General features: G+C 52.0%; 1 protein-coding gene across 2 annotated transcripts in view; it reads left to right on the forward strand.

Annotated features, from left to right (window-relative positions):
* MAN1C1 (mannosidase alpha class 1C member 1) overlaps positions 1-27,362 on the forward strand; it is a 122,495-nt gene extending 95,133 nt beyond the window's left edge. The window contains exons 5-12 of one of the 2 annotated variants that reach the window (XM_014563337.2): positions 1,401-1,495; positions 7,844-7,970; positions 10,835-10,928; positions 15,738-15,853; positions 21,406-21,625; positions 24,210-24,382; positions 25,530-25,645; positions 26,624-27,362. In XM_014563337.2, coding sequence (XP_014418823.2) covers positions 1,401-1,495; positions 7,844-7,970; positions 10,835-10,928; positions 15,738-15,853; positions 21,406-21,625; positions 24,210-24,382; positions 25,530-25,645; positions 26,624-26,744 — 1,062 coding nt within the window. In that variant the 3' untranslated portion in view covers positions 26,745-27,362. The remainder of the gene's footprint in view (positions 1-1,400; positions 1,496-7,843; positions 7,971-10,834; positions 10,929-15,737; positions 15,854-21,405; positions 21,626-24,209; positions 24,383-25,529; positions 25,646-26,623) is intronic. The other variant, XM_032495522.1, reaches the window with a different exon arrangement.
* The last annotated feature ends 331 nt before the right edge of the window (positions 27,363-27,693 follow it).

Consider the following 27,693-nt stretch of genomic DNA (forward strand, 5'->3'; position numbering starts at 1 on the left):
AGGCCTCTAACCCACATCCCACATAGTGCCCACAAACTCATCCCCCACTGCAGTCCCCGACAGCTGCCTCAGCGTCTTTAAATTGCACATGTTGGAGGAGAGACCTCACGGTGACTTTGTTTGCAACAACATGCAGGGAGTCAGCACACTTGGTCCCCCTTGAGCCCCAGAAGTGAAAGGAAACGCTTGTTACCCCACCAGGAGTGGTTGCGTGGGGACTTGCATCTCATCTTTTAAAAAACAAATAGTTATTGTGGGTTTGTTGTATTATAAAAATAGCACAGAAAATAGAGATAAGCCAAAAGAAGAAAATCCTCCAAGAACCTAGTCCTCCAAGGAGACCATTTTAAATATTTCAGTGTATTCCCAGCCTTTCTTCACACATCCATGTGTATATAATTCTTGAGAAAGTAGAATTACACTATTTTGAAATATTTTCTCTTAATAGATTATAAACCCTTTCTTTGATATGAAATCATCTTCTCCAACATCACTTCAGTGGCTGCATGGTATTCCATTACATAGATAAGCCGTAATTTCACCATTTCCCTGTTGCTTGATAATATAATCATATTTCCAGTTTTTCTACTATTCTAAACAACGCTAGAATAACTAGCCATAAAGTTAAGTCTTTACAACATCCTTGATGATTTATTTTCTTAGAATAAATTCCTAGTGGGGAACCCACTGAGACAGAAGGTCACAAGTGCTTTTGGATTAATCAGAAGAACAGTTTGAAGGATCAGAGCCTCTGGCAAGGGCCCTGACTCCTGGTACCTCCTTGTGGTTCCCTGACCATCATATCAGCGGTTTAGCCATTCACCTTCGCCACTCATTCCCGTATTTGAAATAAGAACAGTGGGCAGAATCAGAATGTCAAAGGGGAAAGGCCCTTCCCCTGGGTTTACAAGTGGGGAAACAGGTTTGCTGAGCAGCATATGGAAGCCAAGTTGGGAAGCAAGGCCTGGAGCTCCCCATCCAGTGCTCTTTATGCGTGTCCAAGGGTCTTTCCCATGTGCTCAGCCTGGGGCGCGCTGGTCCCGCACTGGAGTGCAGGCAGGCAGGCACTGACAACAGGTGACCCACTGCCCTGACTGCTCCAGCTTCCCAGCGGTCACCCTGATCCCAGCATGATCACTAAGCCTTCCTCATAGCCCTGACACTGTCCCAAGTACTTTACAACTGGTATCTAATTTTCATTCCTCCAACAACCCTCTGAGGGAGGCAATATTCTCCTTGATTTCTAAATAAGGGAGGAAACTGATCCAGGAATTCGTGGAGTCAGGTTCACGTCCAGGCTTGTCTGACCCCAGAACCTAATGCACCTCCCACTCTGGGCCCAGTAGCCTTGGCAGGTTTATCCATCAGGATTCACAATGCCTTTGACCCTTCCTTTACAGGTGTTCCGAATAAAGGCCATCCAGCTGGGGGAGAAACTCCTGCCAGCCTTCAACACCCCCACAGGAATCCCAAAAGGCGTGGTGAACTTCAAAAGGTAGGATGCCTTCTGATACCGCACTTGTGGCCTCGGCTGCATCTTTGTGGAAACAGGCACAGGGAGGGGACAGTGCCACCGTGGTCATGGGAATCATGGGGAGTCAGTGGCACAGAGAAAACTGGCCTTAGCCAAGGACTCAACCTGAGCTGGTGTTTGTCACACAAGTGCCAGCTTCTTGGGTGTAGGTCGCTCAAGGTCTGATCTTCCTGGCCTAGAGAGGGGCCGCTGTGCCTCTGCGATCATACACTAACACTGCCCTGACTCACAGCCCTGCAGCTGTGCCCCTGCCACCCTCCCTCCCAGCTAGAGTCCCAGGCCAGTAGGCACACCACACCCTCCCACCATGAGCAGGAACCCAAAGCTGCTGGGAGGTCAGTGCCCTGGGTAGAGGGACCCCTGGGTCCTGCACCCTCAGTCCCCGTCAGCGCTGGGTCTCAGGAGCCCAGTATCAGAACCCAGAGGGGCTTCTGGGAACATCAAGCCACAGAGGCTCAAACTCTGAGGAGAAAAGACCCTGGCCGAGGTCACATAAGTCAGTAATGAACTATCCAGGACATGAACCCAGTATTTCCAACTCCATTTTCAATAACATTTATTATAATTCCCCCATAATAATAATAAATTCTCACTGCAAAAAAAATGTGGATTATACCAAAACTGTTGGATAAGACCAAAAAAAAAAAAAAAAATCACACGTGGTTCCACTAATCAAGAAACCACTGGTATATTTCTTTCCACTGGCTGTTTTAAAACATTGATCTTTATTGGTCACTTCCATCATTTACCCTCCTGAACGGTTGCTTAATTTGGTGTGTGAACTAGTGTCTTTCTGGGTGTGCACTAAGTCAAAGAGCTGGCTTAGAGTGTAGAAGGGACCCAGCTAGAGCAGGGTGGGCCAGGGCTGCAGCTCAGTCCAGCTCCAAAGCCTTCAGGGCACTTAGCTGCCCCGGACTGCCCCTGTTGCTTCCCTCTAGTGAGAGTGGGAGTGTATTTATATCCACTCGTTTTCCAGATGTAGTGACTGAGACCTGGGGGAGGAGAAGGGACAAGGCCAAAGTGAAGGAAACAGTGGCCAGCCAGCTTTAAGATGCACTGAGGAGCATGACTCTTGCTCCTGGAGACCCCAGTGTGCCCCACTGTCTTGCCTGCCCTTGCTCTGTTTCTCCCTGGATTGCTGTCTCTCGCAGTCCCCTAGGCCTTCCAAGCCCAGCCTCTCCATCAGCCAGAAGCGTCTTGGCCTCTCCTGGCCTCCAGGCACTTTATTTGCTTCCCTGTGGCCCTTGTCACCCTCATCTTCACATTCCCCCACCTGCCAGCGAGCTTCCTGAGGGCAGGATCCATATCTAGTTCTTTGTTCATTCCTTCATCAAACATTCATGTGAGACACTGCATGCAGGAGGAAAGACTGATAGTGATGAAAACTGATCCTACCATGTATCGAGCAGGGACTCAGTGCCTGGCGTGATGCTCAGGGTTTCGCTTTCTGACTCACCAAAGTACTCCTCACAGCAGTGCTTCGAGGGTAGGTTTTTATATTATCCCCACTGCCCACTGTCTTCTAGCTCACAGGCATTTGGGCCAAGTTTTAACCCATTTTGTTACAGAATCAAAAGCTCTGCTCCTAATGCCGGCCGGGCCTCCCCTCAGACAGGAACCCTGCCACTTGTGATGCATGGAGCAGACCTAGGAAGTGAAGGCACCCGGGGAGTTCTGGGGCCGTCCTCGAGGCCCTCCTACAACCTGGGCCTGGAGGAAGGCTGTAATATTTCCATCACACTGAACTCCCCTTTGGTCTCCTGAAGTGATTTCTTACCTCAGGGATCGAGGTCCGACAGTTACTTCCCCAGGGAAGGGAAGGAGAACCTGGAGGGGAGGTGGGGGCCATGGGCTTTGGGTAGAGTGCCCGCGGCCCCCTGTCTGTCCTGGGGAGGTCCCCCCTCTAGGGCCTTGAGAAGAAAGGAGGACCCGGCCTGCTCAGCATCTTCACCTCCCACTTCTGTGGTTGGAAAGCACTCCTGGAGTGTGACGTCACTTAAACCTCACAGTAGGCCAGGGAGGGGCCCTCAGGGCCCATCAAATCCCCAACTCGGTGCCAAAGTTGACTCTTCAGAGCTGGACACTTGGATCTCTGCTCAGATTGCTTTCCCACAAACATTGATCTTGGAGAAACACGGCCAGATGTCTTGAAGCCAAGACACAAACACCCTGTCTTTATAGCTGTCCAGGGTCCAGCTTCTTGGGCCTTACCCCCCCCAGTGTCCAGGATAAGCCCTTAGCTCAGACACACCTCACTGCTCCATGCATGGCACTCCCTGCCCCCAAGGAAGCCCCACAAACCACGACCCTGGCTGTCAGCTTTACCTGTGTCCCTCAGAGCCCAGACCTGATGCCACACAGATCCTGACATTTCTGATTAAGAAAGTACATTTATTTTTAGGCTGTTTGCATGCTGCCGGTGCTGTATACATATGTATGTATATGCTTATTTCCTGGCAACACCTCCCTCTCATTTTCTGGGTAAAAGTCTGTTGCTAAAAATGCCTCCCCGTTCCACCAGGGAAAACGTCAGGGGTGTACGCAGCCTGCATGGCGCTGAGTGTGCTCTTTGGAGAGGGCCTGCTGTGGGAGCTGAGTCCACACTGCTGCCCCTGCTCAGAGCAGGGCTGGCTTTGGGCAGCTCTGACCTGGCCCCAGCAGGAGGGGCAGTAACTAGGCCTCATCCCCAAACTGCCAGGTGAGGAGGGCCCTGAGAGAAGGTGGTCCCCGGGTGAGTGTGACTGCTCCTGCTCCCTGGTGGCAGGCCTGGAGGCAGAGGCAGCCATGATCTGTGACCTACAGGGACCACTAGACTCTGGGAGAGGGGCAGTGGCCAGTCCAAGGGCCTCTGCGGCTGAATCAATCTAACTCATTCTCTGACACCCACAGCCTCACACACACGTAGACACTCTACTGCCACCCACCCAAATTGTAAAGGCTCAGAAACAAAGGGTTCCTTTGTCACACACACTCTCGCATCTCTACGGTTTTGCACAGATTCACACACAAATATGCATGTACAGGCACATGCTCCTGTCACACACAGACACACACATTGTAATAATTGCTTGCATTTATTGAATGTTTACTGTGTCCCAGGCATGATGACACAGATTCTCTTTTCACCTCACAACAACCACATGGGCCACATTTTAACAGTGAAGAAACTGAGACTCAGAGAGATGAGGTAACTTACCCAAGGTCACATAGCAGCAAAGCAGAGTTAGAATTAGAATCCAAATCTGTCTGGCTCCAGAGTTAATGATTACACCATACACGTGTGTGCATGCATACATAGGTGCGCACATACTCAGAAGCTTCCACCAGGCTGGGGAGGGGCACTGTGGAGCAGCCCCTCCCCCAGGGGAGAGAACACGGGCTGCAGGCCCACTTGCAGACTTCAAAGGCAGGTTGGGGAGCAGGGGGCAGAGCTTCCCATTGCTTCACAGGGCTGATCAGAAGACCTGGTCTCTGGATGCTGACCAGAACAGATACATTTGGGGCACAAGTACCTAGAATTTGTATTTGGATACAATTCTTCCAGCTCTATCACTTACTGTGTGACCTTGGAAAACTGTCTTCCCCTCTCTGAGTCTGAGTATCCTAACCTATGAAATAAGAATCATGGTATCTACCTATGAAGTTGGATGTGAAGGTAAAAATAAGATACCACAGCTGTCTGGCACATACCAGGAACTTAACTCTAACAAACAATGTGTAATTTAGGTGTTCGTAATTACATAATGGTAACAATGACAGTAATTACACACATAATCTATACCTCAAATTGACTCTATGAGGGGTGTGTACCGTTATTTAACTGATGAGGTCTAGAGAAAGTCACCGACCTGCCTAAGTCCCCTAGCTGGGAACTGGGGGAGTCAGTGTTTGAAGCCCGGCAGGAGAGAAGGAAGGCGGCCGGCCCACTGTCCGCCTCTGCTCAGGCAGCCCCACTACAGAAGGCCCACTTGGGAGGGTAAGCTTTGGGAGAGAGGAAAGAGGAAGGAGAGGCTCATGAAGAGGGAAATGAGAACAAAAGATGGTTGGGTGGCTGGTGGCTTTTTTTAACCTTGAGTTCCTCTGTGAGGGCAGGAAACATCAATTATTCAGGAAACCCTCTGTGGGTACCTGTGGCTCTCACTGAGATCACAAACTGGAGAAGAAGTCTCTTGGCCTGGGGGGAGGGGAAGAGGGACAGAGAGGGGTCAGCTCCCCCTTCATTATAGGGGGATATGGGGCTGTCTCAGGGAGACCCCTGAGAGAAGTGACCTCTAAGGCTGAGGCTGGCAGATCTCAGTTTGTATCCTGCCTCCACTACCTACCAGCTCTGACCTCTGCAACTCACTTCCCTCTCTGAGCCTCAGTTTCCTCAGGGATTAATGATGCTTTCCCTTGTGGGCTTTAAATGAAGTCGTGATGCAAACAGCTTGCCCCAGTGCCTGCATCTGGAAAGGCTCAATAAACAGAAGGTGTTTTATTTACTATACAGGAGTCAGGTTTCCCCTCTTTGTGTAACCTGTCCCTCCCCACCTGCCCCCAAGTCAGGAAAACACCTAAGGAAGTGGGTATGTTTATCCAAGTCACCTGCTCCAAAAGAGCCAAAAACTCGATTCTATTATTTCTGGAAGCTGGAAGACTGGTGAGTTTCCTGAGTTCCCTGGAAACCACATCAGAGAGAAGGGCAGCCTCCTGGGAGCCCCAGCCCACCTCAGATAAAGCAGTGCCCCTCAGCTGGCACACTATGACCTGCCAGACCCATGCCTGCCTTCCTCAGTCCTGTCCCTGAAAGACAGAGGGATGACATGGGCCAGAGCTTCCACAGCAAGGAAGCTGAGGGGCTTCCAGAGGCCCAGGCTGAGCCAGCCCCCTAGCCTGCCACACACTGGCTGCACCTTGGAGCCCCTACAGATAGGGGGCACTCACTCCACCCCACTGTGTCCTCACCCCCAGACCCCCACAACCCTGCAGAGGGAGGTTGACCCTCTTGTCCCCGATTATCCTAAACATCCCATAGGTAAGAACATCATGATGCATGAGCGGAAGCTGAGGTCAGGGAGAGGAAACAGCTTGTCCAAGGCCACCCCCCATCTGCACCTTCCTCTTCTCTCCAAATCCCCACAAAGTCCTAGGCACAGAAATGGAGATGAATTATCATACCCAGTTTGATGAATGCAGAAACTAAGGTACACAAGGAGGAAATGGTTTGACCAAGGCCTCACTGCTCACAATCTTGACTCTGCGCCTCCTGATTGCAGGTCTAAGGGAGAGTTTAAGTGACAGCTCCTAGAAAGGCAGCGTCCTTGCCTCTTATTATATAATGAAAGAAGATGCCGCCGCATGGTGGTTGGGACAAGCTCCGGCATTAGACCAGCCTTGGGTCTGTTCCACCTACTGTGTGATCACTGTCCTGTGCCTTGGTTTCCTCATCTATGAGAGGGGCAGATGGGAGGACTACCCGAGGCCCTGCCTCTTCACTCTGCTGCCTTAAAAGCACTCAGTACCAGGAAGCGGTTAGTTGACAGGCTTCTCCAGCAAGGTCACAGGGTCATTTTGGCAACCATCTAAGGTGTTCATGAGACCTGTGTGGTTAGAGTGTGCAGAAATCTTTGCTCTGAGAGCCCCTGCTGCTTTCATTCGTAACCTCGGGCTTCCCCAGGGTCCAGCAACCCCAGTTGTGTGCTCTTAGCAGAACCACCCCCTCTTCAGGTGTGGGTTCCATGAAGTTCCAGGTGGGGGCCATTGTGTGTCCATAGGCAGCACTGACTGTAGGAGGAGGGAAAGGGCCAAGTCGGGTCCCTGCTCCTCATCTGCCCTCTTCAGACCCCAGACATGCACTGTTTACCCTCCACACACAGCAGCAATGATTGTGAGCCATTGGGTTGCCTTCAGCCAGTGGACGGAAATGAAGTGTTCCATGGGGTCTTTGTGGTCCCCAACAGCATTATCAATCTCAGCTGTAAATTTAGCATCACGTGTGTATCAGGTCTTGGCCACCAAGGCAGCTCTGCTAATGTCCCTCCGGAACCCACACGTCTTACAGAAGCTGCTTGACAATAAAAGCACAGAATATTGCATGTCAGACTGGCCTGGGTTCAAATGACCTTCAGCAAGTTACATCCTCTCACCGACCTCAGTGTCCTCATCAGCTGAATGGGGGTATGAATAGTACTGACAGCCAGGGAGGATTAACTGGGATTATATGGCAAAGCTCCTAGTCCAGTGCCTGGCACATAGTAGGTGCTCCCCCACGAAGCAGAGGCGCCAGTCCTGCCGGCAGAAGGGTGACTGTGGCTGCTTCTGTCTTTTCAGCGGCTCCAACAGGAGCTGGGGCTGGGCCATGGCAGGGAGCAGCAGCATCCTGGCAGAGTTTGGATCCCTGCACTTAGAGTTCTTACACCTCACCGAGCTCTCTGGCAACCAGGTCTTCGCAGAAAAGGCAAGTCTTCTCCCCTGCCCTCTCCCTTCCCCACAGAGAGCAGAGGGTGAGCACCCAGCCTGTGGCAGGGAGATGGACTATGAGCCGGCTGGAGGGTGGGTGGGGAGCCCCCAGGCCTCTAGACGCCACCAGTGTAGCAAGTGATTGTTCCTGATGCCAGGTGGCAGGGATCGTGAGTGCAGGGAGTAACCAGGATTCCTCAAAGGGCAGGGAAGAGACAAAGCTGCCGGCAAGAAGGTTTTCCCTGGTATGTGTGAGCTCGGTGGCAGCCACACGTATGTGAAATCTGGAGAACGTGCAACAACTGAAAACTAGGCATCAGCTTGTGTTGGCAGGAATTGGCCACACAGCGCAGAGTCCCCTTTCCAGAGACATTTAACTTTTTCGTGTGAGATCTGCCTGCTTTTTCCTCCCAGATGCCTGTCTAGCTCGTGCTGTCAGCAGGCTGGCAAAGTAATTTCACTCCACAGTAGAGGCACACGTCTGTTCCTTCTTATTGTTACTGGGCTGGCTATGGCCACAAGGGGTGCAGAGAGCTGGCATCCAGGCCTTCGTCCATCCTGACAGCTGGCCATTCCTGCCCCCCTGTGATACCCTCCAGGAGCAGTTCCTCAGTGTCACAGCCCTTGGCAGTCCCACTATCTGGAAGTGTCTCCATAGGTCTAACCCTAAACGCAAAAAAGGGAAATGTACACACACCACCCTCAGATACCACTTGTCCCTTCCTGAGTCCTGCCCTCCAAGAAGAAGGAGGCCCCCACTCCCCAGCCCTTCACTTTCCCCCAAATGTTAGTCTCTTAGAATGCCAAGGGAGCTGGGAGATCAGAGTCACACCTCTGCCCAGTGGCTCCCAGTTTTGTGTCAGCCAACCAGCCTGAAAGCATCACCTAGCGCACAGGTGAAGATTTCTGAATGTCGCCCAGGCCCAGGAATCTGCATTTTAAATAAGCATCCATGTGCTTTTTAGGACCACTGCTTATTCAGTGTGGGAATCCACCCAAGTGTTCTTAAGGTCGCTTCTCTGTGCTGGGGCTCACTACCACCCTTGAACAGCCCCTCATGTTGTCAGACCTCCCTTCAGAAGCTTTTCCTTATATTGAGGGGACTCTGCCTTCCTGGGATGCCCCAGCTCAACAGCTCATGCAATAAATTCAGTCCCACTTCTAATGGGTCTTATTTTCTGATCCTTTTTCCCGCCTCCAGGCCCTCCCTCCCCACAGCCTCCCTATTTCCACTGCTCTTGAGCCAGGCTCCTCTAGGAATGTCATGGCCGTGATGTTGGAGTGACACAAGGGCTCAGTCTAGTCCCTACTAGTCTGGAGATACCACTGCCTGGGCACCTACTATGTGTAGGGTACCAAATAGTAGCTCTCATTCTCCCATCAACCCTATGAGGTGTGTGTCTTCTGTTATCCCCATTTTACAGAAGAGGAAACTGAGACTCAGAGAGGTTCAATCACTTGTCCTGGGTCATCCAGCTGGTAAGTGATAAAGTAGAGACTGAAACCCAAGATTTTCCAGCTCTGAAGCCCACATACTTTCAAGACCAGATCAGTGTAACAGGCTTCAGGCTTTATCTCAAGAGTCCATCCACCTCTCTGTCTGTCTCTCTCTACATTTACATTCTCCAGATACTTTCATCCCCCATCATGCCTCCCACAGAGGCGATTATTGGCAGTCAACAAATTGGCCCAAATTCTAGAAGCGCTCGCACCCTCTGGGGGAGCTAATTTAGCCTGCTTCACTGCTCACCACCAAAACAGTTGAGAATAACTCAGGTACAAGCACACTCCTGTCCCTGATAATGGACTCCGTTAACATAAATGGATATGAGATCTGATGTGGCAAAGCAAAGTGCCGTCCCCTGGAAAGAAAGGTCTGACAGCTGAAAGGCTGCTTTTCCTGCTCCTCGCCTTGTAGATAAATCTGCGAGCATGATACAGTTCAGTCCCCGAGGGCCCTTCTGTCCTGCAGAGTCTGTACTGGGAGAATTTCGTGTACTGCCAGACAGCACACGCCGATGGATAATGCCTTCCTCCATCCCGCCTCTCGCCCTTCCTACCCCCAGAGGTTGCAAATCCAGCCTCTTGCTCCAGATGTGGTGACCTCTGCTACGCATTGCTGCATGGTCCCTGCCCTGATGCGTGTCAGACCTAGGGGCTGCTCTGAGTGATCAGACACACCTGACTCAAGTCCTGGCTCTGCCACTTAAAACCTCGTGACCATGGGCAAGTGACTGAACCTCTCTGAGATCTGGTGTCTTGTCTGTTAAACTGAGATAATAGTACTGTATAGGTAGTTATGAGGGTTGGAGATCATATATGGCTCAGAGGAACTGAGACATGTTAACAGCTGTTGTTATTGTTATTAAAACCCTGAGATACCTGTTAGGGAAACAGGAATGTTGAGGAGCCCAGGCTTCTCTGGAAAGTTTCCTACGGTGTCAGATAAAATAACGTATTACCAGGCTGAACCATATGAAATTGCCAGAGTTTAACCATTTCTGACCTATTAAAAAGGCAGTTTTGTCTAGCACTTACAAATGAGTTACTATCACTTATACCAGCCCAATCCTAAAAAGACTCGTCCCCAGAAGGGACACACAATGAGGAAGGGGTGAGGGGTGGGGACCGGCAGGGCCCCAGGCAGAGCAGTCAGTGCAGAGGTGGGGGTCATGCCCCACCTGGTACTTGAGCAACAGGGCAGGGCCAGCTCACACCTCCGGGTGGAACCAGCTGTTGGTTACTCCACTCTCCCTTCCTGCCTCTCTGGACCCAAACCAGCTGCCTCCATCCTCAGTGAGCTGGGAGTTGGCAGGCTTCCCAGGGAAAGTGAAGATGTGCCTGGTGTCCATCTCTCGGCAGGTCAGGAATATCCGAAAGGTCCTTAGGAAGATTGACAAGCCCTTCGGCCTCTACCCCAACTTCCTCAGCCCAGTGAGTGGGAACTGGATGCAACGTGAGTACCAGGCCGCTGCTGCCCCCTCCTTCAGCGGACTCCTGCCAAGCTTCCCAGCCCCACTGTGCGAGGCACCCTGGGCAGAGTGAGGAGCGATGCATTTATCAGAGCCACCTACCAGCGAGGCATTTGCTCGAGGCTCCTGGATACCACCTGCCTGCCAGACATCGGGGGGAGTATTCACTGCTCTCATCGCCCTTGTGACAGATGTGATGGCTGCCATATAGGAAGGCCCTTCCCTGTGCATCCCCTGCATGCTGGCTGTCTCCAGCCTTCCATCAAGGCTACAGCCTTCCACTTCTTACCATGCCCACTGCAGCCTCCTTCATCATCCCCCAAACTTGCAGGAGTGTTCCAGATAGATGTTTACTACAAAGGGGGCTCCGAGAAAAGCCATGCATCTTCTCCCAGCCCCTTTGATCTGGTTCCCCACCTCCAACTTTAACTTTTTAAAAAATATTTAATCAGATCCTAACTATACAGCAATTATAAAAATCATGAACTCATCACTGGTATCTTCCACCTGTAAGAATCAATCCCAGGATTTCCTGCTGTTCTATGTTCAGAGGCTTTTTTTCAACCAGACAATTGTGGGTCACCTGTGGATTCTCATTCACAGCCCCTAGTTCCACCCACTGAAACAGAAAGGGGCTAGGGGCCCCCAGGATAGCACCCTTGATAAGAAGCAAATCTCTGCCTTGGCCTCCTGACCACAGCCCTGGTCGTGTGGTCACAGCAGAAATTGGTGGTGGCGGGTTCTGTGGGTCCTGCCTCTAGGAACTTCCCAACACTTGCACAGAGCCCCACCTCCACTGCCTCTACCCAAACAAGGGCCAGTCTCCCTTTCCCTGCCTCCAACCCCATTTATGGCATCAGCAAGGGCTCAGGAGAAAGTAGACATTAGTCTAATCATTGCACAGCTGGGGAATTCACTTTATCTCTTTGAGCCTTAGTTTCCTCTCCTGCAAAATGGGAGAAGAGCAGATTCTTAATGTTCTTAATGTACCTTAGAGAGATGTGGGAATGATGATCAGAAGCTTGCAGGAAGCAGATTTCACTTGTCTTCCAAAGATGACGTGGGGCTGTCCCAAAAGGTAATGAGCGCCCATCACTAAAAGTATGCCCATGGGGCCTGGAGGGCCAGCTGGCCAGCCTGCAAATATACTGTGAGGAAGCTACAAAGGCCCGTCCTTCTAACCCAGAGCTTCCATGATCCACAGGTCCAGGAAGCCCAGAAAATTAGACCCAGGAATTTTCCTTGGTAATGACCTCACTCTTAAGGAGCCTCCTGTAAAAACTGCTTATAGAAATACAAAGTATTTTCAACCAAAACAGAGTGCCAAATTCCAAAGTGCTGGGAGAAAATGAAGGTTTGAATTACAGATTATGGCCACAGGAAGAGACAGTTCAATAACTGTTAACTGCCTTTAATTGCAAGGCCAGACTGGGTAAAGAGATAAACTGCCAGCGTTAGCTGCTCCAGGACAATGCAGCAAAACCCATAAAAAGAAAGAAAGGGGCGTGGCTTCCCAGCCTGAACAGCTACCTTGGCAAATTATAGGGGAGGCCCCCCAACCCGCTGACAAGCATAATTTTCTTTTCAGGCTGCACCAGGGGTCACAGAGTCAGTCACATATCGAAAATTGATTCATATTAATAAAATATGAATCTGAGGCCTGCTGAATTGCAGAGGGAAGGTTATAAAGAGCCCTGCTCATCTGGGCATCTGCCTTCCTCCTCCTCTGACTTTGGCACCGGGGGTCATCTCAGGTTTTCTGTGGTTTTCATTTCTTTTTACAGTGATTGTGTATTTTTTCAATAGATGATAACATTCCCAACTTGTATAAGCTAAGTTTGTGTTCTTTTCTCCCCTTAAGTCCTCTGTGTAGCCCATTTGCAACCACAGAAATTGCAACTTGGAGAGTCAAGGGACAACCAGGGCTGCATCCCAGCCCCAGGCCTCTGCTCTTGCCTGCTCCCCACTCCTGCCTGAAGCTGCACTTTAGGGTAACGGGAGGCCAGACCAGCCCGCCGCTAGGATTTCACAGCCAGGATTAGTCCACCAGGCTCCTGCTGGCACCACACACAGATGAGAGCAACCCCAGCAGAGCTGCCGAGAGCTCACAGAGCCACCAGCCCCTCATCTTGGCCCCTGGAGTGGCCCGTCCTCCTTGTCCACTGCCCGAATCCCACATCCTTGGCGAGAGAGAAGCGGCAAGTGCATTTTCTCCCCTGGAGCAGGAGCGTGAGCTGCCCATCAGCTCCAGCCTGGCGGCCTCCCCCAGCTTGATGCTGCTTTTCTGCCGGCAGATTCCCAGGCTTGTAGGGTGGCTGCCTTCTGCTGCCGAGTGTGATGGGAGTTGTTGACTTGGACAGAAAGAGCAGAACACACCTCTGCTCTAGGGCTCAGCACACCAACTGTGTGCCTTTCACATTTACGGATCAGGAGACTGAGGCCCAGGGAGTACTGGCTGGCCCTGAGCCAGTGGCAGATCCATGTCTCTGATTCCCATTTCTGCTCTTCTCCCCGTGTGCCCCATGTTGCCAGGGAAGACACTACACACACAATGGCTAGACGGCAGTGGGACCTCCAGCCGAGGCCCTGGGAGACTATACACATATCCCCAAGAGGCTGTCATGTCTCAGTCGCCTGTGGAACTCCTGCGTCCTGCCTACCCTCTCCTGCACACACCTGCCAGGTGAAGCCCTCAATCTTGTCACTCACACAGTGTGCAGTCACATGATGAAGTCCAGGTTTTTTGGCTTGGCATTCAAGGCCCTTCCATGCCTGCCTTCTGCTCATTCAGGGCTCGCTGGGCACCTGCTGTGTGCCTCACATGTGTTGGGCATGAATGTGAGTCATACGTGGTCCCTCCCCACAGCCCTTGTTGGGGACAGACTCACTAACAGGTGCTGAGAACACAGTGCTGGGAGCAGCCAAGGGCAAGGCTCATGCCCAGCAACGTGGGCCAGCTGCTGCTGGAAACCTCAGTGTTGTGGGACATGGAGGAAAGCCTTCCTGAGCTGAGGTGAAGCAGCAAGGAGGCATTAGCCACGCAAGGTGGGGAGGGGTGTCCCTGGCAGAGGATCATCACAGGTGAGCTCAAGCATGGAAGGCAGCAGGGAGGGAGATGCTAGCAGTATCTGGGGTGGAGGAAAAACAGTGAGAGGAGGCAGGCCCGGGAGGTGAGTGTGGTGACCATGCCCCCGGCTGTATGCCCAGCCAGGGCCCCTTCTGTGGAGGTTGACCCGCTCTGACCTCCAGCTCCCCCCGACCCTCCTCTGCACAGACCTCCTGCCCCAGCCGTGGACACACCATCCACATCCCGAGCCTGGCACAGGTCCGCCCCATCTCTGTGCTTGCCTCAGCTGTGTCCTCCCCCTAGGAACGGGGTTGCCAGGGCAGAGGAAGGGGGAGAGGATGCTGTGCTGGTTCCATCTTCTCTTGTCACTTAACGAAGTCCAGCCATACTCACCCCCTCCCGCGTCTCCCCAAGCTTTATCTGATCTGTTCCCATTTTTATAAGTGCTTGTTCCGTTCCTGAACCCCTGCTTGGCCAGGATTTGTTTATGGAGGGGCTGGCAGGGGCCCTGAAGGGCTGGTTTACTGAGGCGGCCTCCTGTCACCCCCTTTCCTGGTTCCCATCTGTCTTTACCCTCCGACTCTTGGTCCTTCTTTCTTCACACCTATCCTTTCTTTCTATCTGTTTTCATTCTCTGATTGACTGTGTAAAGATGCAGAAAGTGAGAGCATTACCAGCTTGGTGGCTTTGGCCGAGCGGTTTAGGCTCAACTTTCACTCTCCTCTTCTGGGAAATAGGGTTCATAGTGCTTACCTTACAGGATTCTTGGGAAGATTGTTAGAAATAATCCAGTAAAGTTCCCGGCCTCAGCAAATGGTAACTGTTGCTGTATTCTCAATATCTTTCTCTCTTCCCCCACCCCACTTTCCCTCTCCTCTCTCTTTCTACCCACTCTTTCTCCAGAGGAGCTGAAAATCCTCTTCCCATTCCCCCAACTCTGCCTTAATCCACCCCCTTCCCTTCCTCTCTCTGTTTCTCTGCTTAACAGGGAACTGCAGTTTGCTTTTTGTTGTGTCTATTAAACGCCTTTATGTTTCACTGCTGTTAATTGTTAGAGTCAGTGAGTGAAGTGTTTCCTTGTCTTCTGCAATTAAGTGCTCCTCTGTCAGCCCTCTCTCCTCAGACAGCCCTGGGTGGGGACACCTGTTCACTCCTGGAGGTCCTGCCCCACCAGGGCAGAGGGAGGCGTCCTCAACCTGGTTTTCCCTCCCCCCTCTCCCCCTGCTCCTTTGAACTCCCTTTGTCCCAATTTGCTAAATTTAAACTCGGCTTTTTCAGAAGGGCTCTGTGCTCTGACCAACTAAATTAAGCCTCTCAGTGCTCCTTTCCATGGCCTTTTATGAACCTGCCCAGCATTAATTACCATGTTTGTCACCAGGTAATAAAAATCTCTGAACTTCCTGCTACCGGATTATCTTTTTAAAGAAATGCAACTCACTTACAGTTGATAACCAGAGGCCCTGCCGTCCTCAGCCTACTAAAGCCATGTGATTTATTGCAGCTGGATAAGCCTCTGCACTTTTGTGCAGGACAAGCGTGCTCAAGTCAGCCCTGGTTTCCCCAGTCGGAGGCTATGCCTCCCTCATCCCCTGTTCTGCTGAGGGCTTACAGGCTGAGGATTAAATGCTCGCTCCCCACCAAAGCTGGCGGGCAAGTCGAGCAGGGTTAGTCCCACCGGTGGCCTCAGCAAGTGGAGATCATGTTCCTGTCCTCTCTCCCCTCATAGACCACGTCTCGGTTGGAGGACTCGGGGACAGTTTTTATGAATATTTGATCAAATCCTGGCTGATGTCGGCCAAGACAGATACGGAGGCTAAAGATATGTACTACGAAGCTTTGGAGGTAAGAGGGCACCTGATTCTTCATGGGTGGTTGGTCATTGGCTCCTGGCTCTCACGTGGCCCCTGAGAGACCCCCACCCCCCACCCTCACTCCGGGTTAGCTGGCTAGAGGAACAGCCAGACAGTCCCCTCCCCAGCCTGGCACTTTGTACGCCCTATCTTGTGACTCTTCTCAAACACCTTGAAAGTAGGGCCCTGTGAGCGGCCTCATTTTACACATGCAAAACCAAGCTCTAGGAGGTGAAGTCATTTGTCTGAGGTCTCACAGGAAGCAGCAGGCAGTCTGATTCAGAAACCACAGCGTCTGTGCTTCAGGTGATGTGTCAGAGCCCAGAGCACAGCCAGACGGTAGGCTAGGAGCCCCCAAGTGAGGCTGCCAAAGTAAGACCTTCAGTTATCTTCCTGCTGAACCAGAGGTGACATAATTAGCACATCCAAGCTGGGAGGGGCCTCCAGTTCTGTGCCTTCTCATTATGTGGGTGGAAACCAAGGCCCAGAGAGGGGAAGCCACACAGGGCAGAACTGGAGGAGCTGGAGCTAGAGCCATGTCTCCTAAGCCAGCCCCCAGGCTCTCCCCCCGTCCCTCAGCAACCCTGGTCCGTCCATGGAGTGTGGGATGAACAAGGATGCTAGGCTCAGATGAGTCCCTCCAAGGAGGCAGGGGCTGTAGAACAGATGGGGAGTTGGTTAGCCTGGGCTGTTGGGAAGGGGCCTATGGAATCCCATCTGCCCATTAATAGATACCTTTGAGCCCAACTGAACAAAAGGCACTGGGCAGGCTCCAGGCCTTAGTTTCCTCAAAAAGTACATTGATCAAGTTGGATGCTGCCACCTTGGTCTAAGCCACTACCTTATGTCCCCTAAACTGGACTCCTTGCTTCCCCTCACCCTCCCTCTAAGTCAGTTCTTCCACAGCAGCCAGAGGAGCTGGAAATGCATGTCCCTCCCTTCGTGGCTCCCTTAGCTCTGGGAATAAACCAAGCTCCTCACCTCTGCCCACCGTCCTTAATCTGGGCCTGCCAGTCACCTGAACTCTCTCCCCTTTACTTTCTGAGCTCTGGTCCCTGCCTTCCCCAGACACATCAGACTCATTCCCACCTCAGGGCTTTTGTACTTGCTCTACCTGGAATATTAACTCAAATGGCTGCGTCCTGCTCATTGGTCAACTCAAGTGCCATTGAAATTAGCCTCTCCCGGCTTCTCGCTTTCACATACTTTAGGCTTATTATTATTAGTCGTCTTCACCCTTATCAGCATCTAAAATGATCATGTGTGCATATTTGTTTCTTGTTTATTGTCTATCTTCTTGAGCTGTCTAGAGCAAGGATCTTGTCTAGTCATTCACCCTGAATGCTCCACTCCCAAAACAATGCGTGGTACCTGCCTAGTACCTAGGAGTCATACAATCACTATTTTGTGAACAAACGGATGGATGGATGGATGGAAGGAGGGAGGGAGAGAAGGAATGAAGGCAAGAAGGATATAGATGGGTGGGTGGGTGGGTGGGCAGATAGATGATTGGATGGATGAGTGAGTGGATGGATGGATAAATGGATGAGTGAATGGATGGATAGGTGGACATGGGTGGATGGGTGGTTAGACATGGGTGTGGGCAGTTGATTGGATGGATGAATGATATACAACTACAGTCTGATCACATGAATCCTGCCAGGAATGGTAGTCTTTAAAAGAAGCACATTGGAACAGGCCTCCCAGGCCGTACACCCTTTAAACTGTGGGCTTGCTGATAAATTTTCCCTGCCCAGCTCCCTGGCACCAAGACCTCAGTCATGAAGCAGCTTCTGGGACCCCAGTCCCAGCTCAGTCCGGCTCAGCCCCATTCACTCTGAGCTTCTGCGGTTGAGCTTCAACTGCAGCCAGCACTTCCTGTCAGGGATTAGCGTTCAGGTTCAGCCAGTGGCAGGGTGTGCTGCCTGGAGAGGCCCTTTCTGCCCTTTCTGCCCTTTCTGCCTTCCTTGCAGAGTAAACATAAAGTTAACGAGCAGCCCGGTTTCTAGCCCTCAGGGCACACTGTAGTTGAGGCTTCAAGGGAAGAAATGGCCATGAATTATTTAAGGAAACGGGGAGCTTTATAGAAGCACTTGATTGAACAGGAGAGAACTCAGCTTTGCTCCTGCATTTGATCTCCCCAGTGAAGAGCCTGCAGTGTCTCTGACCCTGGATAAAGGCTGGGCCTCTGGCGAGTCTGGGGCTTTGAAGAATGTTCTGGTGGTTGTCAACCTTGTTGCCATGTTAAAAATCACCTGGGGAGCTATAAAATCCCAATGCCCAGGCTGCACCCCAACAAGGTTACTTCAGAACCTCTGGGCTGGGGCCCAAGCAACAGCCTTGAGAGCTGCCCCAGGGGCTCCTGTGTGCTGGTTAGAGCAATGCCCAGCTAGGATGGGCGTGGGGGGTTCAGACAGGCTGGCCGAGCACACCCTTGGGGGTCATGGGAGAGGGGGCAACGAGAAGAACAGGGAGCTCTTGTCCCCACAGGCTCCTCTGGGCAGGTATGCTGGGTGCCTGGTCTTATTTACCCGCTTCTTGCAGATAATGAAACCGAGACTCAGAAACACCCAACATCACATAGCAACAAGTGTCAGAGCCAGGGCGCAAACACGAGTCTCACTGACTCCAGATGCAGGGCTCCTGCCTCCGCTTACCAGCTGCCAGATCACAGAGGAGCTTGCTTGGCCTGAGGGCCCTCTCAGGAGTGTGCAGGTGGAGAGCCCTCCAGGAGGCAGTGGAAGGAACAGTCAGTGCCAGGTGCTGAGCCAGTCTTTGAATAGCCAGCCTCATGACCATCCCAGGAGTTATTATTCCCATTTTACAGATGAAGAAATGGAGTTTTCAGAAAAGTGAAATAACTTGCTCAAAGGCACCCAACTCTCAGACTGCAGAACTGAGATTCAAACTCAACTCTTTGCTATGCCTCTTGCTATGACTTTAGCCTTTTTACCAGTCAGTTGCCAGCCTGTTCTGTCTTGTGTTTTGCTTAGGGTTTTAGAAAGCCTTGGTTTTTTGTTTTGTTTTTAACCTTTGCATTTGCTTGTCTCATTTGTAACCTCAAAGAGAGACTGTCCTATCATTTCCTCTTTACTACAATTATTTAGCTTGAGGTTAACCCCAAATAGAAAGAACTGGTGGGAGACAGTCTTGAAGGTGCAGATTTCTAGCTGCAGTAGGGAGGCCTCCTGGGATCTCCCCGGGTGTCTGTGTTCTCTCTTAAGTGTTGACAACGAGTAACTAAACCAGGTTTCCGCACCCGGGGTTAGCCCTGCCACCCCTTCCCACACCAGCATGCTTAGCAATGCAGAGCAGCTGCAGTGGACTCAACTCTGCCCGGGAACCATGGCCCAGCCTAGAGGTGGCAGCTCTCTTGGCCTCCCCAGTGCTTCTCCCCATGGGGAGCAGGTGCCCTGACACGTTAACATGATCAGAGCTTCCCCATCTGCCACTCAGCGAGGGTCCTGCAGCCAGCCCACCAGCCTGGGCCTTACAGAGGGAAAAGGGAAAAACATATCAAGGAGCAAATGTTTGAGCATCTCCCACATGCCAGGCATTGGCTGGAGCTTGGTGGTGGTGGCTTCTGCCATCACCCAGCACTCAGAGTCCTGGGAGAGAGACAGATGTTCCACAGAAACACATAAAAATGGGTGCACACACGTCAGAAGAGCACCATGTAGAAAGATAACAGGGTAGTAGAGTAACGGGGCTGCAGTGGGATAGATTGGGTTGTCCTTGCCAAGGAAGTGGCATCCTGGAGGGACCTGAAGGCAGAGCTGGAGGTAGAGTTGGGACAGAAGCTTGCAGGAGAAGCAGTGGTTGTGGCAAAGCCCTGAGACAGGTGGAAAATGGTCTTCGTGGCGGTCATGGGGCAGAGAACTTCTGTGGCCTCACTCTGCAAAGTAGGACCCCTCCCCAAGCTTCTGTCTGGCCCCTCAATTTGTTTCATCCAAAGAACTGATCACAAATCATGATTCTTGCTTCTATTTGATTTTGTTGGAAAGTCTCTGCACTTACAGGTGAGCTCCCTGAGGCTAGGTCCAGGCCGGTCTTCAGGGCTGTGTCCCCTGCCTAGAACACAGCGCTCCGAAAATTTCACTGAGGGAGAAGGGTGGGGGTGTGGGTGGCACATGAATGAAAAGAGGCCGATGTGGTTGGGGCAGGGGCAGAAGGAGAGAGGGCCAGGGGCAGACTGGAGAGGAATTATAATAGCCAGCATTTATTAAAGATTCCCTGTGCTGAGAAACATGCTAAGCTCTGCAGACACATCCAGTTTAACCCTCACAATCCTATGAAGCGGTTCATGCTCTTATCCCCATTTTATACATGAGGAAATTGAGGCACAGAGAGAACATAGAACCTGCCCAATGTCACACAGCTTGGATCTGGTAGAAATGGGGTTTGAACCAGAGGAGTGGGCTCCTGGGCGTCATGTTTGAGGCATTAGGCTAAACCTCAATATACAGATCAAGGAGTGCTGGACTTTTGTCTGAGAGCCCTGGGAAACCGTGGGAGTTGTTAAACAGGCAGGAGATGCAGTCTGGTCTGCTGTTTACAGAGTGCGGAGACCACGCACCCCCCCCCAACCCGGAGAACAGCTTGGAGGGGCAAGAGTAGAGTCGGAGGACCAGTCCGGGGCCCCAGAGGCTCTGCCCTAGATGAGGACCCACAGGCTCATCGAGTCCAGCCTTGTGACTGTGTGGGTGGCTCCCAGGGACTAATGGCAGGGAGTTGGGGACACAATGGCCTGACACCTACACCCCCCAACATCCCGGGGGCCTTTTCCAACAGCATCACCTCTTGTGGGAGCAGCAGAGTGTTCTCAAAGCCCCTTGCCACCGAAAGGAGCAGCCGTCGGGTAGTGAAAGGACTGTGCTTGGGCATCTGGGGGTCCTTGTCCTGAGCCTGGTGTGTTGGGCGGCCTGGAGCAAGCCACTTGACCCCTTTGTCCATACCGGCCACTACAGCCCATGTACCTGACTTGTGGGCCTTGAATGAGGAAGCATGTGATAAGGAAGGGCCTGTAAGAGCAGCTCTTATTTTCTGCGGGTCCTTTTTGAGAAGCTGATCAAATATATGGACCTTTTTCCCATGAAAATACCTTCAAAGTGTCTCCTACAAATTTGAGGGTACTCTGGATCACCTCAAGCTCATCCATCCACAGGCCAACTGGGCTTCAGGTTCAGATTCCCTATCAGAGAATATAATGGAGAATGATAATGATTTTTTAAAGATTTTTTTCCTAAAAATATTTTGAATGTGGAAGATTTAAAAGTCTGTGTAAGAGACTTGCCCTGGGGAGCTGTCTGTGTCTAAGCCCCCAGCAGGCGCCAGGCCTCAGCTGGGTGAGTGGCAGAACCTCCCGCCAGCCCCATCAAGAACAGCCCCCAACCGAGGTCAGCAGGCCTTCTTTGCCTGGGATGGAGGGCTCAACAGAGCTGCACTCGCTGCTGTCTCCAGAATGTTCATTTTCCATCCTCTCCCTTCCCTTCTCTGTACCCTCCCACACCCTTCCTCCCTGCCCAATTCCCACCTTGCTCCCAGGCAATAGAGACCCACTTGCTGAATGTCTCTCCCGGGGGGCTGACCTACATTGCTGAGTGGCGTGGGGGGATTCTGGACCACAAGATGGGGCACCTGGCCTGTTTCTCCGGGGGCATGATCGCCCTCGGCGCTGAGGATGCCAAGGAAGAAAAGAGGGCCCACTACCGAGAGCTCGCAGCCCAGATCACCAAGACGTGCCACGAATCGTACGCCCGCTCAGGTAACCCTGCAAGGGGAAGGGGCAGCAGGAAAGACTGAGGCTAGACACCGGAAAGAACTGGAAAGACCTGCAGAGTGGCAGTGAGTGAAAGTCACTGGCCTTAGGGAAGCCTCACCTGGGACTTGACGCAGAATTTGAATGAGGAGTGTGTTATCCCCACACTGAGATTGTCACAATTAAAGGGAACACAGTTATGATTTAGAACTTTGGGTGTGCCAGGTGTCATTCACACCTGACACACATCATCACTGAACCTTGAAACACAGATGAGGAAACTGAGGCTCAGAGATGACAGGGCCAAGGTCCTATGTGAGAGGCACAGAGCAGAGGGCCCTCCAGGCCCTGAGGCAGAAATGCTGACCTCCTGAGCCTAACAAATTCCTTCTCCCTGAGCTCCTACCGCCAAATGTATCTCTGCCTTTCCTCCCTGGATCCCTCCCATTTAGGGGATCTCACCACCATCTGGCACCACCCTGTCATCATCCTTTGATCTAAGACCCCCAGAGAGCTTGAGAGCTTCTGGGTCATCCCCACCTGCACTCACAGCAGAACTGTCAAATGCAGGACTCAGAAGCCACATTAAAGAACATGAGCCCAACCCTGCATGTTACATGTGGGGAAACTGAGTCAACCCAGAGCAGGGTGGTGACTCAGCCAAAGCCACACTGCACCTGAGTAGCTAAGCTGGGGCTAGAACCCAGGTCTTCTGATGCCCAGCCCCACCTTGTGTGCTGCCTCTCTAAACGGTGCCCCTCAGAAAAAGCCCTAGCACCCGTGACCCCATAAGGGGCCCACTGCTCTGAGTTGTAATCTGAGCCTTGGTTGGAGGAGAGGACCCAAGTTTTGCAGTAAAAATTCCTGGCTCCAGTGCCACTCTGCCACTCACCAGGTGGTGGCCTCCGTTTTCTCATCTGTTCAATGGGGACCGTAACATGAGTCTCCCAGGTGAGGCAGAGGGTCCCACAGGAAGTACCTGGCCAGCCACCTTCAGCCCACAGCGTGGGAGGCGTTTCTTCACAGTCCAGTGAAAGCGTGACCGTGAGCGCTGGTGGAATCCGGAGCTCCTGGAGCTTTGCGCAGGAAGCCAGCCGTTTGCAATGGGTCCTTACAACTGGTCTTCAATTTCCTTCAAAGAGCTGTCTCTGCCAGCACCATAAACAAACAGGAAATCTCAGGAATAATAAAAAGCTTTCTATTTGTTGAGGACAATCAACCCAGACCATAAAAGACAGTCCACTTAATAGAGCGTGTTGTTCCAGCCAGCCTGGCTCGCCCACGGATGGCTGCAGCAGGCGCTCTTGCCCTCACCCCATTAGCAGCCTGGCAAAACGACTGCTCCCTGATGGCCAGGAGCAGCTGCACCCTTTGAGAGGATCAGAGGGGCTAAGGTCTGCCTAATTCCGCTTCAGGAAGCCCTCCATAAGAGAATAGGATGTCCTGCAAAGCTCCAATCTGAATCTTGAGGAAAAGCAGCCCAGGATCTCTAGGGGTCCTGAATCCTGATGGGTGGTGGGGGGCACGAATGAGGACCAGGGCTGGGCCCTCAGCTGACCTGTAGGATGTGAAGGCATTAGAGAAAGAACGATCGGACCCACATACCCTAAATTTGGGGCCTAGTGAGTCAGACCCAGAAGAGAAACAGAGGACAGCCTGGGGGAAGGGCATCAGACAGATCCCAGGTCACATCCCAGCTCAGCCACAACTTGCTGTGTTACCTTGGACAAATTACATAGCCTCTCTGACTCTCAGTTTCCACATGTGTGAGAGGGAGATAACATCTGCCTTACCAAAATAACATTTTTAAAGTTTTGATATAGTGTACGTAAAACACCCAGCACAGCCCTTGAAACCATAAATGGTGGCTGCGGTGGCGGTGATTGTGGTGGTCATTCCAGAAAACAGGAACAGCAGCAAATTGTCCAAAAACAAACAGTGACAACAACAAAGCCCAGACCTCATCAAGGCCTTTTTTATTCAGCTCCCTCTGCCCGAATATGTCCCTTCTGGGCAAATCTTCCCTCATCTTCACCTCAGCAGTCTCCCAAACTGTCAGCTCTGGAACGCTGGTTCTGGGAAGTGTCAGAAGCAGTTCCCAGAGAAAGGGGATCAGTTGAGAAGTTGCAAGTTAGCAAATTAAAGGGTCTGATAAGTCCTGCAGGCAGGAGACCTTCACTTTGTATAACCCACTGCTCCCCAAGTGTGTTTAAACCTGCAACCCTTTCCTGGCTGAGCTCTGGTTAACATCTTGCAGAGCTAATGTCTCAATACACAGTTGGGAGAACCCCACCCAAACCTTTGTCTCCCTGGACTGCTGGGAAGTTCATTTGGATTCTTGGGTTCTAAAACTATGAAAGTTTTGAGGCCTCAGGGTCTTGCTTTGGCCAGCCTGGACCAAGAGGGGAGCTGTGCAACTGCCAGGCTCGGCCTCATTGGGCAAACCACGCAGGCCCACCCCATGCCAGTCCATCATCAACCAGCACCCCAGCCAGGTCTCCCAGACAACGTCCATCTCTCCTGGGACAGTGGATCCTGAGGAGCAGGAGGTGGGAGTTCTGACCCAGGCTCCGGATTGGTCTTTCCACAGATACCAAACTGGGGCCTGAGGCCTTCTGGTTCAACTCTGGCAGAGAGGCTGTGGCCACGCAGATGAGTGAGAGCTACTACATCCTGCGGCCCGAGGTGGTGGAGAGCTACATGTACCTGTGGCGGCAGACCCACAACCCCATCTACAGGGAGTGGGGCTGGGAAGTGGTCATGGTGAGTGGCAGGGGGAGGTGCGTAAACTGGTGGCAGAATTCACAGTCGGTCAAGCCAGGCTGGCATCTGGCTAAGATTCAGAGTGCAGAGGGTCAAAGTTTGGTTGCAGAGCCAAGAGTCCCCAGCTGCGCAGAAGCAGGCCAGGAACTTGTGAAGAGTGTTCTGAGTGCCCAGTAGCTTTTGGTGCCTGTGCCAGTGTCAGAAAACTTAGAGGGGCAAACTCAGGGTGACAGCCAGAGGCAGCCCAGCACACACGTGGTCACTGCTTTTTGACCCTGGAGCCTGGACAGATGACTTTAGATTTTCCCTCTCAAACAGGAAAGGGCTGCTGGCTCACCTCCCTCTTCCCAAAGCCAGACCATCCCTGGGCAGCCCCATCCATCTCTGTGCTCTGCCCCCACCCCCATCCACTCTCCCCTTTGGTGTAGATGTCAAAGCCAGGTGTGGGGACTTCAGAAGGTTCTTTGATGGATGCTGAGCCTTCTTTGTTGTTCTCCCCTGGCCCACTGCTCTTGGAGGAACAGACTGTCCTGGGGAGAGCCCCACACCCAGAGCACCGTACTCAGCTGGGCATGGGCCTGCTCAGGTTCACTGACATGTTCATTGGCCAGGGTCCCCCTGCTTTCCTGAAGACCCTGTTTCTTGATTGAAGGCCGAGCATTTTGTGCTCCTGGGCCCCACCTACAGACCCTCTGTGCGTAAAAACTGAATTTCTATACAAAAGGCAGACACAGCCTCTGGCCCAGGGACTACATCTCTACAGGGAATCCCTAGGACGTGCCAAGTCCAGTCCCCAAATCCCAGCCCACGAACATCACCAGTGCCTTCCCTGACCTCTGTCCACCACTGTGGGTGAGTCTGCCAGGTCAGTCTAGTCTCCCGAGAGGCAGAGAAGCTTCCTCTAAGTTCACACCAGGTGAAGAGCTCAGGGCAGGCGGGGACTGAGTTCTCGGTGTGGATCCAGGGAGCATGGCTCCTCCAGCTCCGGGCAGGGCAGATGAACCCTGAAAGAGTAATTCAACCTGCTGCTTTCACAAGTGCCGGATCCCCAGCCAAGGGTGGGGGGGCCTGCCTGCCCAAGAGCTGGGCAGGCACAGGTCTTGGGGAGCCTCTCTCCTGACACCAAAGCTGCCTTCCTTTCCTTCAGGCCTTAGAGAAATACTGTCGGACAGAAGCCGGGTTCTCCGGGATCCAAGATGTATACAGTAAGGTTCCCAACCACGACAACAAGCAGCAGACTTTCTTTCTAGCAGAGACACTAAAGTGAGTTGGGGCTTGGCCGGTGTCCTTCCAAGAGGGCAACTCAGGCTCTTCTTGGGTAGGGGGCAGTCAGCAGTCCCCCCTTCACCAGCAGTTAGAGTCTGTTGTCCCAGGAGGAGCCCCAGAGGGATGGGGGTTAGGATCCAGAGGGTTATACCATCAGGGGTAGGCCTTGGGCCAGGCCAGTCTCTCCACTCAGAGAGTGAGACCAGGTTGGACCCAAGGCCCCTAAGCATTTGCTGTGTGATAAGCTAACTTCTTTAACCTGTCTCTTCAGGTTACTTAAATTCCCTGTAACTCTTTCCTCATCTGCAAAATGGGTAGAATAATAACCACGATGGTGTCAATACTAGTCACTGCTGCTGCCTGTCCCTCGGCAGTTCTGCCGCTGCACGGGGCCCTCACTTCCTTGTGATGGAAGTTGGCCTCCTCATTTCCTCGCTGTTCCCCCAAGCAATCCCCTTGTGCTTAAGTCCTTGAGAATGGATTGGAATGGTCTGTTCTTTCCATTAAAAAACCCAATGGCTGGGAAAGCTGGAGGTCTGGAGTCACAACTCCCTGTTCGTTTTAGAGCCCGAAAGTCCACTTGAGTGTCGAGGCTCCTGGAACGTGAGCAGGCAGCCCAAATACCGGTGCAGTACTCAGGCTCCCCCTGCAAATAAAAGAGAGCCCAGGCCGTAAGGGGTCCTAACAGGTGGGGAAAGTACCAGAATGAAGCTGGTTGGGCGGGAGGTACAGAGTAGAGGCTGCGGGCAAGGCCAGGATTAAGCCGGGTCTTTCTGCCCAAAGCTCAGTGCTCCCCTCGGTGCCCACAGCTCCTTCCCAGAGACCTCTTGCAGGCAGATTTGGGATCTCTGACCTCCCTGCACCCTTGAGAATGGGCCTGTCCCAGGGGCCCCCAAAATTCATTCCCACCAGGTACCCCCTTCCCTGGAGTGCTGACAGGCTGTGTCTTGCTCCCCACCCTCTACCGGGGCACAGGTACCTCTATCTTCTGTTCTCTGAAGATGACATGCTCTCCCTGGAAGACTGGGTGTTCAACACAGAGGCCCACCCACTCCCTGTGAACCACTCAGACAGCTCTGGCAGGGGTGGGGGCTGACCCGACTCCCTGCTGCTCCCTGAGATGCCTTTTCGGGATTTGGGGCTGTTCTCAAAGGGACTGGGAATGTGGTCCCTGCCTGGCCATCCCAGCAGATGTATTGGACAAGCAACTTCTTTTCCTCTGTGAGGAGACAGGACTTGGAGATGCAGCAAGGCCACGCCAGGCCCAAACATTCCTTTCCACAGAGAATTTCTGTGAAGCCCGATCACTTGCCATTCCAGGGCCACAGCACCAGAGGTTTGTATTGCAACCTTGTGTATTTGATCCACTTCCTTTCGTTTTGAGGGTTTTTTTGGTTTTTGCTTGATTTGCCTTTTCTCTATGGTTATGTTTTATCACAGATTAAAAATATAGTTTTCAAAATCATGCGTTTTCAAAAACAGTATCATCCCAATAAACTAAACCTTAATGTGTTTGCATACTCACACAAAATTTTGACCCCATTTTCTATATTTGAAATTCCTTTTGCCCAACATTTGTGTCATTTACCTTATAATTTGAGGAGGGGGTCCCCTTTGATTTGGGCCGAAGTATTAACGAATCACTAGTGCTGTTTTCATTACTGTAATGGAAAAATCTGTAAACTTACAATAAAAGAGTTTATTGAATAAGAAATACAATTTGGTTCATTGCAGATCAGTGACTCCTGGGGAAATCATCGCAATATTATCATCAGAATAATCAACCAGCAGTTGATTTAAGGTATAATTTGGTAAAGATGCCAACTTCTATCACTTTCCCTTAAATTGGTCCTAATATATTTAGGAGGGATAAAGCCAATCCTTAAATAGAGTTGGATATTTATACTTACATCAAGGCTTGGAAGAAGCCCAGAAAAGGGCAGCAACTTGCCTGAGGTCACACAGCCAGTTAAGGCAGAGGTGAACCGAGCCCCTGTTGTTTGTGCACCACCCCAGTCCTGTGTTCATCTATTCCATCATTCAGC

The sequence above is a fragment of the Camelus ferus genome, chromosome 13, assembly GCF_009834535.1.
Source record: "Camelus ferus isolate YT-003-E chromosome 13, BCGSAC_Cfer_1.0, whole genome shotgun sequence".
NCBI lineage: Eukaryota > Metazoa > Chordata > Mammalia > Artiodactyla > Camelidae > Camelus > Camelus ferus.